This window comes from Andrographis paniculata, unplaced genomic scaffold (genome assembly GCF_009805555.1).
Source record: "Andrographis paniculata isolate CXL003 unplaced genomic scaffold, ASM980555v1 Contig65END, whole genome shotgun sequence".
Classification (NCBI taxonomy): domain Eukaryota; kingdom Viridiplantae; phylum Streptophyta; class Magnoliopsida; order Lamiales; family Acanthaceae; genus Andrographis; species Andrographis paniculata.
The window spans coordinates 6,263,528-6,276,687 of NW_026137601.1; the positions used below are offsets into that span (position 1 = coordinate 6,263,528).

Genomic DNA, 13,160 nt, shown 5'->3' on the forward strand with positions numbered 1-13,160 from the left:
CTTTTTCCTAAAACCATAACTAGGTTAGGGCAAAACTAGAGTTTTAAACCCATCCATAAATTCTATGATTTTCAATTTAAAATCCAATAATAATCTTCACATAAGCCTTAGATGACATTATAATCAACTTTCTAGAAGAAATTGGCAAAACCTAACACTTTTAGGGCAAACCCATTTGAGAATAATTTTGAAAATTATCAATAGAAGGGGTCTAGGGATTAGATATATCATCTATCTAAGATTAATATCACTTTACCTTAAGAGAAGAGACCAAAATGAAGAGTTTTGGAGAAGAAGAATTCCAAGGAAGAAGAAGAGGGCTGGCGGTGGCGTGCGTGTTGTTTTCTTTTTTTTTTTTATTAAACATAAAATACTTAGGCCTTTATTAATTATTTTACCCTACTTGGGCCCAAATTCAATTTTTACTCTTAATTTAAACCCAACTTTTAAATCTCTTACACTAAAAGCCCAAAATAAATTAGGCCCAAAATAAAATTTGTCCTACTCCGGCAAGTTTCCGGCGATTATTTTACGGGGTATTACATCCTTCCCCCTTTGGACATTTCATCCTCAAAATCAATCTGCACACCCGGAGCTACCTCAAACTACTCTGGATACTTTCCTCGCATTTTTTGCTCGGTTTCCCATGCCGCTTCTTCAATCCCATGTTGTGACCACACTACTTTCACCATCCTTATCTCACAGTTCCGCGTCGATCTAACTTTGAAGGCCACAATTTGAATAGGTTGCTCCGAGTACACCAAATCCTCCGGAAGATCCAAGACTTCCGGTTGAAGTATATGAGATGGGTCAGCCACATATCTCCTCAATTGAGAGACATGAAAAACATCATGAACCCTTTTCAATGTCTCCGGCAAGGCCAACCTGTAGGCCACCTCTCCAATCCTTTTGATGATCTCGTACGGCCCTACATACCTCGGGCTCAACTTTCCCTTAATACCGAATCTCCTCACACCCTTCGTCGGTGAGACCTTAAGTAATACATGATCACCCACCTTAAAATGCCCATCTCTCCGAGAAAGGTCGGCATAGCTCTTCTGGCGGTCTTGGGCCGCTTTCATCTTAGCCTTGATGTTACGAATCTGATTCATCATCTCCTCAATCATTTCGGGCCTCAATACAACCCTTTTGCTTAGGTCACTCCAACACAATGGCGTTCTACACTTCCTCCCATACAAAGCCTTAAAGGGTGCCATCCCAATGGTCGCTTGATGGCTATTATTGTAGAAGAACTCCACTAGAGCCAACTGATCCTCCTATTGACTTTGAGAATCCAATGCACAAGCTCGCAAAATATTTTCCAAAATCTGAATGGTGCGCTCAGTCTTCCCATCGGTCATCGGATGAAAGGCCCGTACTCATCCTTAACCGAGTACCGAACTCTTTCTGAAGCTTTTTCCAAAAATGCGACTGGGACCGGGGGTCGCGGTCCGAGACAATCACATCCGGAACTCCATACCTCTTCACCACGTGTTGGATATACAGCCTTTCCAACTTCTGCATGCTTCAAGTCATGCTTATCGGGATAAAAACTGCTGCCTTGGTCAATCGATCAACAACTACCCAAAGGGTATCCGCGCCCGATCTCGACTTTGGTAATCCGGTCACAAAATCCATAGCAATCGAGTCTCACTTCCATTCACTACCAAAAAAATGCTCATTTGTAGCGGAATCTCATCCGCAACAATTTTTTCGTTACAAAAACGATTTTTTGTTTCGGATATTTTTGTAACAAATAGTATTTTTGATTTGGTCAACCTTTTTTAATTTTGTTGCAGTATATTTTTTGTTACAACTATAATAATTTTAATTCCAAATTTCAAACTAACTTTAAAATAATCTTAAATAGTATATTATATATATACATATATAATATTTACATATTAATATATACTAACTGAAATTAAAATAACTGTTTATTTAATATTAAAATTATTATAGACAATTAAAAAGTAAAATTAAAATTGGGACTTCTAAAGAAACCCTAGGCACGCCCCATCCGACATCCGTTTCTTCCTCTCCTCTGTTCGTTCTTTGTTCGTCTTCTTCGTTCTTTCATCTTCTTTCTTTTTCACTTTTCGTCTTCTTCCCGTACTTTCTCATTTTCCTTCTTTTTAAGTTATCCGTACGGCACCCCTGAACCACGCCACCTCCCCCTTCCTCGACTGTCGACCATCGACTGAGCTTCGCTGCCGCCTTTCTTGACTCGTCGACCGCGAGCTGCCCCTGCCCGCCGACAGTAAGCCACTTTTTATGGTTTCTTCATTCTATTGTTTTAGTTTATTGTATTGAGGCGATTTTAGTAGTAGTTTCTTTTGCGCCGCTGCTCTTTTTTTTTTTGTTATTTTGCTAAATGTTGGGTGAGAATCGCAACTTGCGTATTTTGAAGAAATGAGATTTGGTTAAGCCTTCCAACTTTGAATCTGTTTAATTTGGCATGTTCGTGTTGATTTTTTCATGATGCAAGCTGTTTTTTTGATTTACTTTATTGTTTGTTTGTGTTGCTGTTAATTTATGAGTTTATTTTTTGCGTGGTGGTTAGCTCAATGATACAAATTGCATACCTTTTCCAGTTCCTGAAATCTCTCACAAGATGCTGTATTTTTTGGCATTCCTCGAAGGTTTCCAATTATGGTGTTGGCACTCTTTATCTCCTTGTTATGAATGTTGGAGCAAAATACATTCCAATTAAAATATTTCTTTATGAAATAATACAATTAAAAGCTTTTGTTTTAGTTGTGAGTAACTTTATGGTTCGAATCAAGACATGTGTGGATCAATCATGTTATGAGTAGTAGTTTTTGGTTGTTTTCTCAGGTTTCCATGGATGGAATTCGGTAAGTATGTCCAGTGAATGGTGGAGCTGTTCAATTTCCCAGCTTTAATTGTAATGGAAAAATTACTCATTCCGATTTTTATTAACATCATATCCATATAATATAAATTTTTATCAAATAATTCTAAAGAAACCCCCTGTTTCAATTCATAATCCATTTTTTTTATAATACATATTTTGAATACATTGTTTGCTGCACAAATAAATCATTTTTGTTTTTTTTTTTTTTTTGCTTCACAATTAAAACTATTCTTGACTTGAATAGTTGTGTATTTGGTGCCGTGCATAATAATAGTCTAATCTAATAGTCATTTATTTATTTATTATGCATATATGTTTGTGTGTGGGCTGTTTGTAGATTACATTGTAGCAGGATCTTGGATTGGAATCGGGCATTGAGAAAAATAACATGACTGATGAACTATTGTATTCCTGTTTAAGATTCTCATTACCTTCTCATCCCTAGTTATGTCTACTCTTGTTCTTATCATTTCATGTTCACTACATATGTTTTTTTTTCTTTGTCTATGTATTAATTTCCCTCATAATTTATAGTTGAGATTATCTTGGACATTACTTGTCTACACATCCACTGCTAAATGTTTGATTTAAATTTGTTTCAGCTTCTACTTACAATGGTTGTATGTATTGAAATTAGTTTTTGAATATGTTGAGAATAATTGTTGTTTTACTAAATTATATTTGATCAAAATATGTATTGCATGCTTATGAAAGATATCCAATTATCTTGGTGTATTTATTTTCTTTAATAAGCATTCTTGCTTATCAATATTTTTGAAATTCTTTCTAAAAATCTGTATTTTCTCCAAAACATAAGTGCGACATGAGTACTGTTACGCAGTTATGAACCTTTCATACTTAGGATGCAAGCTACCCAAGTCAGGTATATCTCATTCCCCAGTTTGAGAAATGACAAAGATGATTGGTTGGCTATTATCGGGTGAAACCTCGAGGTTGGATTGAAATGGTAGATGGAAAATGTTCACTCAACCGGAAACTGTTTGTTCCGTATGGTCCTTTTGGGGAGCATATATGTTTATAATTAACGATTATTGTAGATGCTGGCGGGTGAATTGATTTTATCCCCAAACCACTTTGCTTTTTGTTATAATTCAAAGTGTTTGGTATTTGGATACATTTGCACTCAATTAATTATTTTTGTTGAATCGATACATGTTTAAGTTGGTTGTTTAAACAAACAGATTTTACATGATACTGCTGCTTGTTCTATAATTGTGTCGTTGTATGGATGTTGGTCCGGGTGTCATCAAGATAGGGTCCATGCTATAATTCTATTTATGTTGTTCTATATCTTGTTGTTTTTACATTTTTGTCATCAAGATAGAATCCATCTCGACTAAATTCTTATATACTTTTGCACTATGCTTGCAGCTTGTTCGTCGCCCGCAACTGCCGTGTACGTTCAATTTGACGCTGCATGGGGCGTGACAGTGTGGCACGTGATTTTATGATGATTTACTTTTGTTTGTGGATTGATGCTGACTTCCTTTCCGTTGGTTGAACTTGCATTTTCTACTTTCTTTTGTATGTTTGTTTTTATGCTTTGTCGTATATGTTACGCCAAATTGCGAAGTAGTTATGTTCCTAGATAGTGCGTACTTAGTGCAATTGATATTTTATGTAATATTCTTATATTTTGTAATGTCGTTTGGGAGTGTTTTTCGTATCGTACAGGTTTTTATTGAAAGAATAAGAATATTTTTTTGTTACGAAATTATGGTCATTACAAATACCGTTAAAAAAACTTTGATGTTGTTTTAAATAGTTTTCTGACAATAAGCTATTGTAACAAAAATTATGTTGTAATTAGTGCCATTATAAATAGATGAAAATTTAATGTAACGGTTCTTTTAGTACGAGAAATATCTGTTACAAATTCATTGAAAATTCAAAGTTCGCGTTACAAAAACCGTTACAATAAGTGATTAAGAAGTGCGTTTACCGTCCATGTTTTGTAACGAAAAAATCTGGTACAGAGAATTTTTGTATCTCCAGTATATGCACCGGTCAAAATCCGGTACAAAATCGTTACAAATAGCTTTCTATAACAAAAAATGGTCATTAGCCATTTTTTTTAGTGATTCCGGAACTTCCAACGGTCTCAACAAACCCATAGTTCTCTTCTGCTCCGCCTTAACCTTTTGGCAATTCAAACACTTGGTGACATACTCTTCAATGTCTCTTTTCATACCGCGCCACCAAAAATGTCCTTTCAAATCTTTATACATCTTATCGCAACCGGGATGCACTGAATATGGAAAACCATGAGCTTCTTTGAGTATCATTTCCTTAATATTTAACCGATCCTTTGGTACACACCATCTGTCTCAAAATGTTAGACTTCCATCCCGACCAACATGGAATTTTCTTATTTCACCTTGTTGCACTTTTATCGCTGTGTTGAGTAAATCATCGTCATCAACCTGAGCTTTCCGAATCTCCCTTAAAATCTCTGGCTCAACCGACAAGGCACCCATATATCCTTCAATCACCTTAGGACCCGCTACCTCAATTTGTAGATTCTCAAACTCACGACACAACTCTACGGATAATGTCATCGAACATACGTCATGACTTGACTTCCGACTCAAAGCATCAACAACCACATTCGCCTTGCCTTCCTGATATAAAATATCCAAGTCATAGTCCTTTACTAATTCCAACCACCTCCGTTGTCTCAGATTCAACTCTCTTTGAGTGAATATGTATTTCAAACTCTTATGATCGGTGTAAATCTTGCAATGAACTTCGTAAAGGTAATGTCGCGATATCTTGAGAGCAAACACGACAGCCGCCATTTGCACGTCGTGAGTCGGATAGTTCTCTTCATGCGATTTGAGTTGCCTCGAAGCATATGCTATCACCCTTCCATCTTGCATCAACAGATAGCCCAATCCTCATCTTGACGCATCACAATACACATCGAACTCCCAGCCATCTATCGGCAATGCCAACACCGGTGCAACCGTCAACCTTCGTTTCAACTCTTGAAAAGCTTGTTCACATGATTCATTCCACACTACTTTGACATTTTTCTTCAACAACGATGTTAATGGCCTTGCCAATCGTGCAAAGTCTTGCACAAACCTCCGATAGTACCTGGACAACCCCCAAAAGATCCTAATCTCTGTCTGCGTCTTTGGTCGGGGCCAATTTTCAATAGCGCTCACTTTTGATGGATCGGCCGAAACACCATCACTCAAAATAACATGCCCCAAAAATGCTACTTCGTTCAACAAAAATTCACACTTAGACAGTTTAGCATACAAGTGATGCTTCCTCAATACTTGTAGCACTAACCTGAGGTGATTCACATGATTCTCCTCGCTTGATGAATACAACAATATATCATCAATGAAGACCACAATGAACTTATCCAAATATGGTATGAAGACTCTATTCATCAAGTCCGTGAAGGCAGCCGGAGCATTTGTCAACCCAAATGACATCATTGTAAACTCATAGTGCCCATAACGAGTTCGAAATAATGTCTTTGAAATATCTCCATCTGAAATCCAAAGCTGATGATATCCCGACCTCAAATCTATCTTCGAGAATACGCTTTATCCCTTCAGTTGATCAAAGATGTCGTCAATCCTTGGGAGAGGATACTTATCTTAACGGTAACTTGATTCAATCCTTGATAATCAATGCACAACCGAAGACTACCATCCTTCTCTTAACAAACAAAACGGGCGCTCCCCAAGGAGAATTACTCGGCCGGATATACCCTTTATCCAACAACTCTTGGAGCTACTCGTTCAATTCGGCCAACTCCTTAGGTGCCATACGGTAGGGAGCCTTAGACACCGATTCTGCTCTTGGAACTATATCAATCGTGAAATCTATCCCATGGTGAGACAGCATACCCGGTATCTCATTAAGAAATACATCCGCAAACTCCTTTACCACCGGCATGTTCAAAAGCCGACTCTCATCTCCCAAGACATCATGCACTTCACATAGGAACAACGGGTGACCCTTACGAGTTAACTCATGTAGAGAGACAGCAAACACTATCTTAATCGATTGGCGATAAGGAATCTCCTCATACACGATATCTCCACCGCAAGGGCTCCAAAGAAAGATCTTTCTCCCACCACAATTTATTCAGGCTTGATAGGTAGCCAACCAATCCGTACCCAAAATAATATCAAACACCGCCAATTTAAGCTTCAAAAGATTAGTAGGGAATTCTATGTCTCCAATCATTACAGACACTCCTACGAAAAGACAATTACAAGGCACTAGCTCTCCTGAAGGTAGCCTAATCTCTATGAAAACCTCTACTCGAGAATCTAATTTTAGTTTTTTAACATATTTACTCAATTTGAAAGAAAGGGATGCGCTGAAATCAAAGAGAATAACCACAAGTTAAGAATTCACCAAGAACGTACCAGTCAGGACGTCTCCTTAGTTCTCCACAGCTTTCCCTCTCGTTATCACATTGATGTGACTTTTCTGGCCACTTATTCCTCCTCCTCTCGAATGATGAGGTGCCACTGGCGGCATACGACCTTGTTGTTATGGACCGTAGCCCTCTCAATTTCATTCCGATCTCCAACTAACTTGGGACAAAACCTTTTGACATGTGCCGGCTCATGCCAGTAATAGCAAGTGACGGACTGACCATGACAAGAATTTCTGGATGAGACCTCTCACATCGGCTACAAATAGTTAGACCACCATGATTGCCACTAGAATTCGCATGAGTAAATTTAGGGCGAGATGCATAAGACAAACCCGGGAACCTCTCTGATTGATCCTTTCGTTGATGCTTCTTTAACCCCTTCTTCACCTTCCCTTTTCCTTTATCTGCCCTGCGGATTCTATCTCTCCGCTCATCATACGATATCCGATTTTCCCAATAGATGTTAGCCGCCTTCTCGTATGCGTCCTGAAGATTCGTCACACTGAAGACGGCCAAGAACCGTTGAAGGTCTCAGTTTAGCCCACCAACAAACCTTGTCAACTTGTATCGATCATTCGCTACCAAATCCGGAGCATTGGCAACCAACTCGTTAAAATGCGTGAAGTACTCCTCCACCGCTATATTACCTTTCACCATGGCACTAAACTCATCCTCCTTTACTCTCTAAAGGTGTACGGCATCCCCTTAAAGGCCTCCCACAGTAATCCAACCAAGTTGCTCCCGGAAGCCTTCTCATTATTCCACCACTTCTTGGCCAATCCTTCCAAGTAAGACGCAATTATCATAGTCTTCTCTCATTTTGGGCATCTCACCACCTCAAATATCGTCTCCAAATGATCCAACTATTTTCTCAAAATAGTCGGGTATGACTGACCAGTGAAAGTCAGAAAACTATGACGTAACATTGCATCCATAGCACTCTGGGGCTGCTGAGCGAACTGTCCCATAAACTGATCAAAGATCTCCAATGCCGGGTCTGAAGGTCGAACGGGATTCTAAACTTGAGGCTCGGGGTTTCGGGATTGCTTACCTCAACCTCTTCATCGGACTGAGGTGCCACAGGAGGCTGACGAGCACGCCTATGGGGCATCTGCTAATTAAGACTAGACCTTATAAGCTCTAACTAATCAAATAGCATAACCAATGCATATAAACACAAGGAATAAACCTAAAATGCAATGCATTCAATGAATGCACCCAAACCGAACGAAACCCATGATTTAATTGATTTTATCAATTCCGAAATCTTCAAGTTTTATTAACGAAGAACCATGAGCCTTTAACCTAGGCTCTGATACCAGCTGTAACACACCGGTCGGCTCATACCGGAGTGTCACCGCCACTCCACACTGAAAGGCTCATTCATCAACCAACGAGACATATGTTGTGGCGCTAAGGCTTAAATAACCATTACAAGCAACTAATTAGAGCTTTGAAATTAATGCACACTGGTTTATCATTTAAATAAATAAAGTTCGAGTCAAAACCATAAGTTAGAAATAGCTCAAAAGGCAATAGTTCTTAAACATTAATACTGAATTTCAAAAGCATTCTAGGAGATAAAGTAGTTCTAATTCCCCCGATGGATCATACAACGTGGATGCATCATTTACGTATAACGGAAGCACCATTACCTACCAAAATTTTGTAGAAAGAGGGTCAATACGACGGTTGAGTAAGCGTAATTAACCAAAGATATATTAATATGGTATAAGTCATGATTAACGTGTGAATGCCTCAAAATCATTTGAAAAAGATAATTTGAATGAAATGTCGCATATCACATAAAGATAACTCATACACACAAGTCTTTTAGCGCCTCCCTTATATCTCATTTTTATTCTCAAATAATGGTGATTAACACATCACGAAAAAAACTCCACTAGGCCTTGCTTGACCCAGTTTTCCAACCTTATTACTTTATATGACATGTCACATAATTACATATAAGAAACATAGGGTCGCAACCCATTAGAAAAGCTCCACAATATGTACATAAGGGTTCGAAGTCCAAATGTACACGTAAGTCAATTAGTTTATTAGTTTGCGAGGGGCGCCAAACGGCCCACAACCCTCTAGTCTTAAATATAACATAACAAGAGGGGATTGTATGCAATCCATCCCTCTATCACGGATGACGGTCTACAGACCTTTTCATCGTGAATGACGGGCACCACGGAATCACCCAAAAAGGGAACCCGTCATCTTGATCCCTCGGCCTAGCCCATTCGGGTTCTAGTTCGAGGTTAGCTAGTTATCCTAAAATACCGGTATACCCTCATGTGTTTGCAAGACACAGAGGTGGAAGGCTATGCCATTCAAACAACTGACGAGTTGATCGGACTCGACGGGTAATTTCAATTACTAATTTGAGCCAATACTCAACATGCTATAGGCAAATTTTAACAAGAGCTATCAACTCAAAACATTTCAATTGTCAATATTTAACCAACCAATCAATAAAAGTATTGGTCAAATAAACAAGTTTTCAACATAAGAAAAAGTTAAGCAAAGGTTTTCAAATTTGCTCATAAAACGTTATTTTCATCCAACAACATTGTCATTTAATAACCAAAAAAGAAGTAGAGTATTAAAAATCTAACTTGTTTAATAAAATCTCACTTTATTTCGCCAAATAAATATTTAGACAATTTGTCTATCCAAATAGGCATAGTCAAAAATCATAGTATTTAAGATAATCACATTATTTCCCCAAAATTCGTAAACTAGGTTAGGACAAACTTAGGGTTTCAAACCCGTTTTACAAATCATCTACTTTTATACTTAAATTATGGTAAAGATTTTTCTATAAACTCTAAATATCATCCTAATAAACTTCCTAAAGGGAAGATGGAAAAATCCAAAGTTTTAGAGCAAACCCATTTAAAAGTTTTATTTCAACGAATCCACCAAAAATCAACAAATAGGTTTAGAAACTAAAATATATCAATTATCTAATATTAATCTCACTTACCTTAAGAGAAAAGACCGAAACAGAAAGTTTTGGAGAAGAAAACCTCCAAGAAAGAAGAGGAAGATGGTTGGGCGGCGGCTGGCTGGAGGGAGGAGAAACACGCTGCTGCCTTCTCTATTTTTTTTCTTTATTAAACACAATAGACTTGGGCCTTTTTAAATGCTTGGACCCAAAATGGGTCAAATCAAAACCGTTTCATTACAACACTTAAATTAAGTCCTTTAACTCCTAAAGCAAAGATATCACATAAGCCCAAAATAAAATAGGTCCAAAATAAAAATTTTTCCGACCCCGGCTTGGACTCTGGCAAGTTCCGTCGAACTTTCGGTGATTATTTTTACGGGGTATTATATATTTTTTTTCTCTTCGAAATTTTAAAATTGTGATCTAAGTATAAGAATTTTTTCCAACCTTAAACACTACTCTCACAAACTATGCTTGCAGGTTCTTCCAATTCGGAAAACTTCAAAATGAGTATCCTCACAGTCAATGAAGGAGGGGTTATATATTTCAACATACTGATAATTTCTCATATACCAACTCAAAGATTGCATGAGTTTTAAGTGTTTTTATTTAATTTTGTATATATGATTTGTTGCATTATAAGCATTTGTTTATCATGTAATATTATGCCGCGCGTCGTGAAGGTGTAGATCATTGCACTTGCCATAAATCGCTAAGCTTGTATTTTAGTATGTAGCTACATAAATGAACTACATTGATTATCTATTTTGACGACGATGCTCCGCCATATACTTATCTTTCTCTAGCTGTCACACAATAATTCTTTTGTATCACAATAATTCTTTCGTATCACTTCTGTCGTATACTTATTGCACCTTCATTTCTCGCCAAAATCTTTATATCATTGCTTTTTTTGGAAGATATTAATTTATATACTTCCTTTATTGACAAGATCTTTATATCATTGACTAATTTGGAAGATATTAATTAATATACTTCATTAATTGACAAGATTAATTTATTTTGCTGCCAAATTTATTATGACTCAATTTATGCACGTAATATTTCTACAATATCTTCCATTTTAAGCAGATTTTTGCATTAATGGTTGATATTTATTGTATAAAAATAACATATGTGCATAATTAAATACCATATATTTATATCATTGGAATTTTATTTTCTTCCAAAATACATGATATTTAATTTAATTTAGATATTTAATTTATAATGCCTACAAAATGCCCCCTCGAGACTTGTTTAAGCTGACGCAAAGTGTTTAAGGGTGAATGAGTCTCGAAACATAAAAAAAGAATTTATTTTTCCTTTTTTTTTTCTTTTCAAGGCGTTTTTTTTATTTTTTTTAATGGCATTTTTTTGCCATTTTTGGTTTTTTTTTTCATTTTTTTTTTCAAAAATGGCATTTTTTTTTGCCATTTTTTTTGCAATCATTTTTTTTTTTTGCAAAATTCTTTCTTTTTTTTTTTTAATTTTAAAAAATGGTGTTTTTGCAATTTTTTTTTTATATACACATATCATATATATGTATATATATTGTTTCCTTATTCTTTATTTTTAAATTTATCTTTCTTTCTTTTTATTTATTTCTTTTTCTCTTTATTTCTTTATCTTCTTCCTTCCCTTATGCATGTCTTTCCATATCTCAATTTTTAGACACTATACAAATCCCTCACCATGAGAGAACTTTGTCATTCTCAACTTCTCATAACTTTGATTTCTCTCATTCTAGCGTAGGCTTCTTTCTCTTGTGTTGTTCTTTTTCTTTTTCCTTTTTTTATTCTTTTGATCTTTGCTTGTGTTTTTTCTTTAGGCGAGATGGCTTACTTCAAGGATGTCTCCTACCCCTCTGGAAATGCCGAGTCGGTGATTTGCGAGTTTGAAGGTCAACCATTGGACAAAGCGACTCGTCTATTGGTGCATCCACCACTCGTAGGACGCGGAGCTGCTCGCCCTCGCTTGAAGGTCCCAAATTTCCAAAGACGTGGTTTCGGAATGTCGCTGGCGGAAAGCATACCTTGCAATCCTCACTCCATCAACACATGCCAAACGATGTTCTTCCACTTCCAACCTTGGGGTGGCGGATCATGGAGGGAGCGTGCGTTTGGAATGGTCTTCCTTCCTTTGATGGCAACTTTTCGTACGTGGCCGGCTATTGGGAATGGGCGGAGGATGTGCTGGATCGATGCGAGATTCCACTAAAGAGAGGATGTATTTACGATGCGGTCTATGCTTCCTTGTTGTCCTACGACTATTCTTCGGAGATCGTCAAGGCCGTTTGCGAGGCGTGGTGTCCCAGAACCAACACCCTTTTGACTGCCGCCGGTGAAGTGTCGATCTCTCTCCGTGACTTGGCGTCCTTGGCGGGCCTCCCCATACTTGGCTCCTTTTACGATGAGGTGGTACCAAGCGCAAAAGAGCTATATGGCAGTAAAGAGGATAGGAAGCTGGTTCCCCGTTCGTGCCGGTACCTGTTGCAGGCCTACCACCTTCTCCGCAGTCGTGACAAAGGTCGACGTGGCGTCAGTGCAACCGATTAGATTTTCTTTTGGTGCAAGAAGACTGTCAAATACGAGCGTCCTCAAATCCGTTGCGGCAAGGAGTCTACTCGTTCTTCTCGGCTTGATGCGACTTACAATCCTTCCGGAGAGATTGGTGCCCACGAGCCATGGTTGAAGGAGCAAGAGTCATCTTTTGTCAAACTCAAAGTTGGACATGAGCACCTCGAGGAGACTTTTCTCGTAGCATTCCTTTTTTGTTGGCTTTGCATTTTTTGTGCTTCTGCTCGACGATGTTGGTTTGATACGTCCTTCAACTTTCAAGATGGCAGGTGTCCTAGCGTCGGGATTTCCAGTAAGCTTGGCCATTCCAGT

At 37.8% G+C, this 13,160-nt stretch overlaps 1 protein-coding gene across 1 annotated transcript; it reads right to left on the minus strand.

Annotated features, from left to right (window-relative positions):
* Positions 1-605: 605 nt before the first annotated feature.
* LOC127261976 (uncharacterized) lies at positions 606-1,217 on the minus strand. The gene has a single exon (XM_051290423.1). It carries the CDS (start codon positions 1,215-1,217, stop codon positions 606-608), a length of 612 nt encoding a protein of 203 aa, XP_051146380.1.
* Positions 1,218-13,160: the final 11,943 nt, after the last annotated feature.

What these genes read in the sequence shown, in the direction of transcription:
- LOC127261976 (XM_051290423.1), bottom strand. Translation starts at nt 1,217, where the DNA reads ATGGCACCCTTTAAGGCTTTGTATGGGAGGAAGTGTAGAACGCCATTG.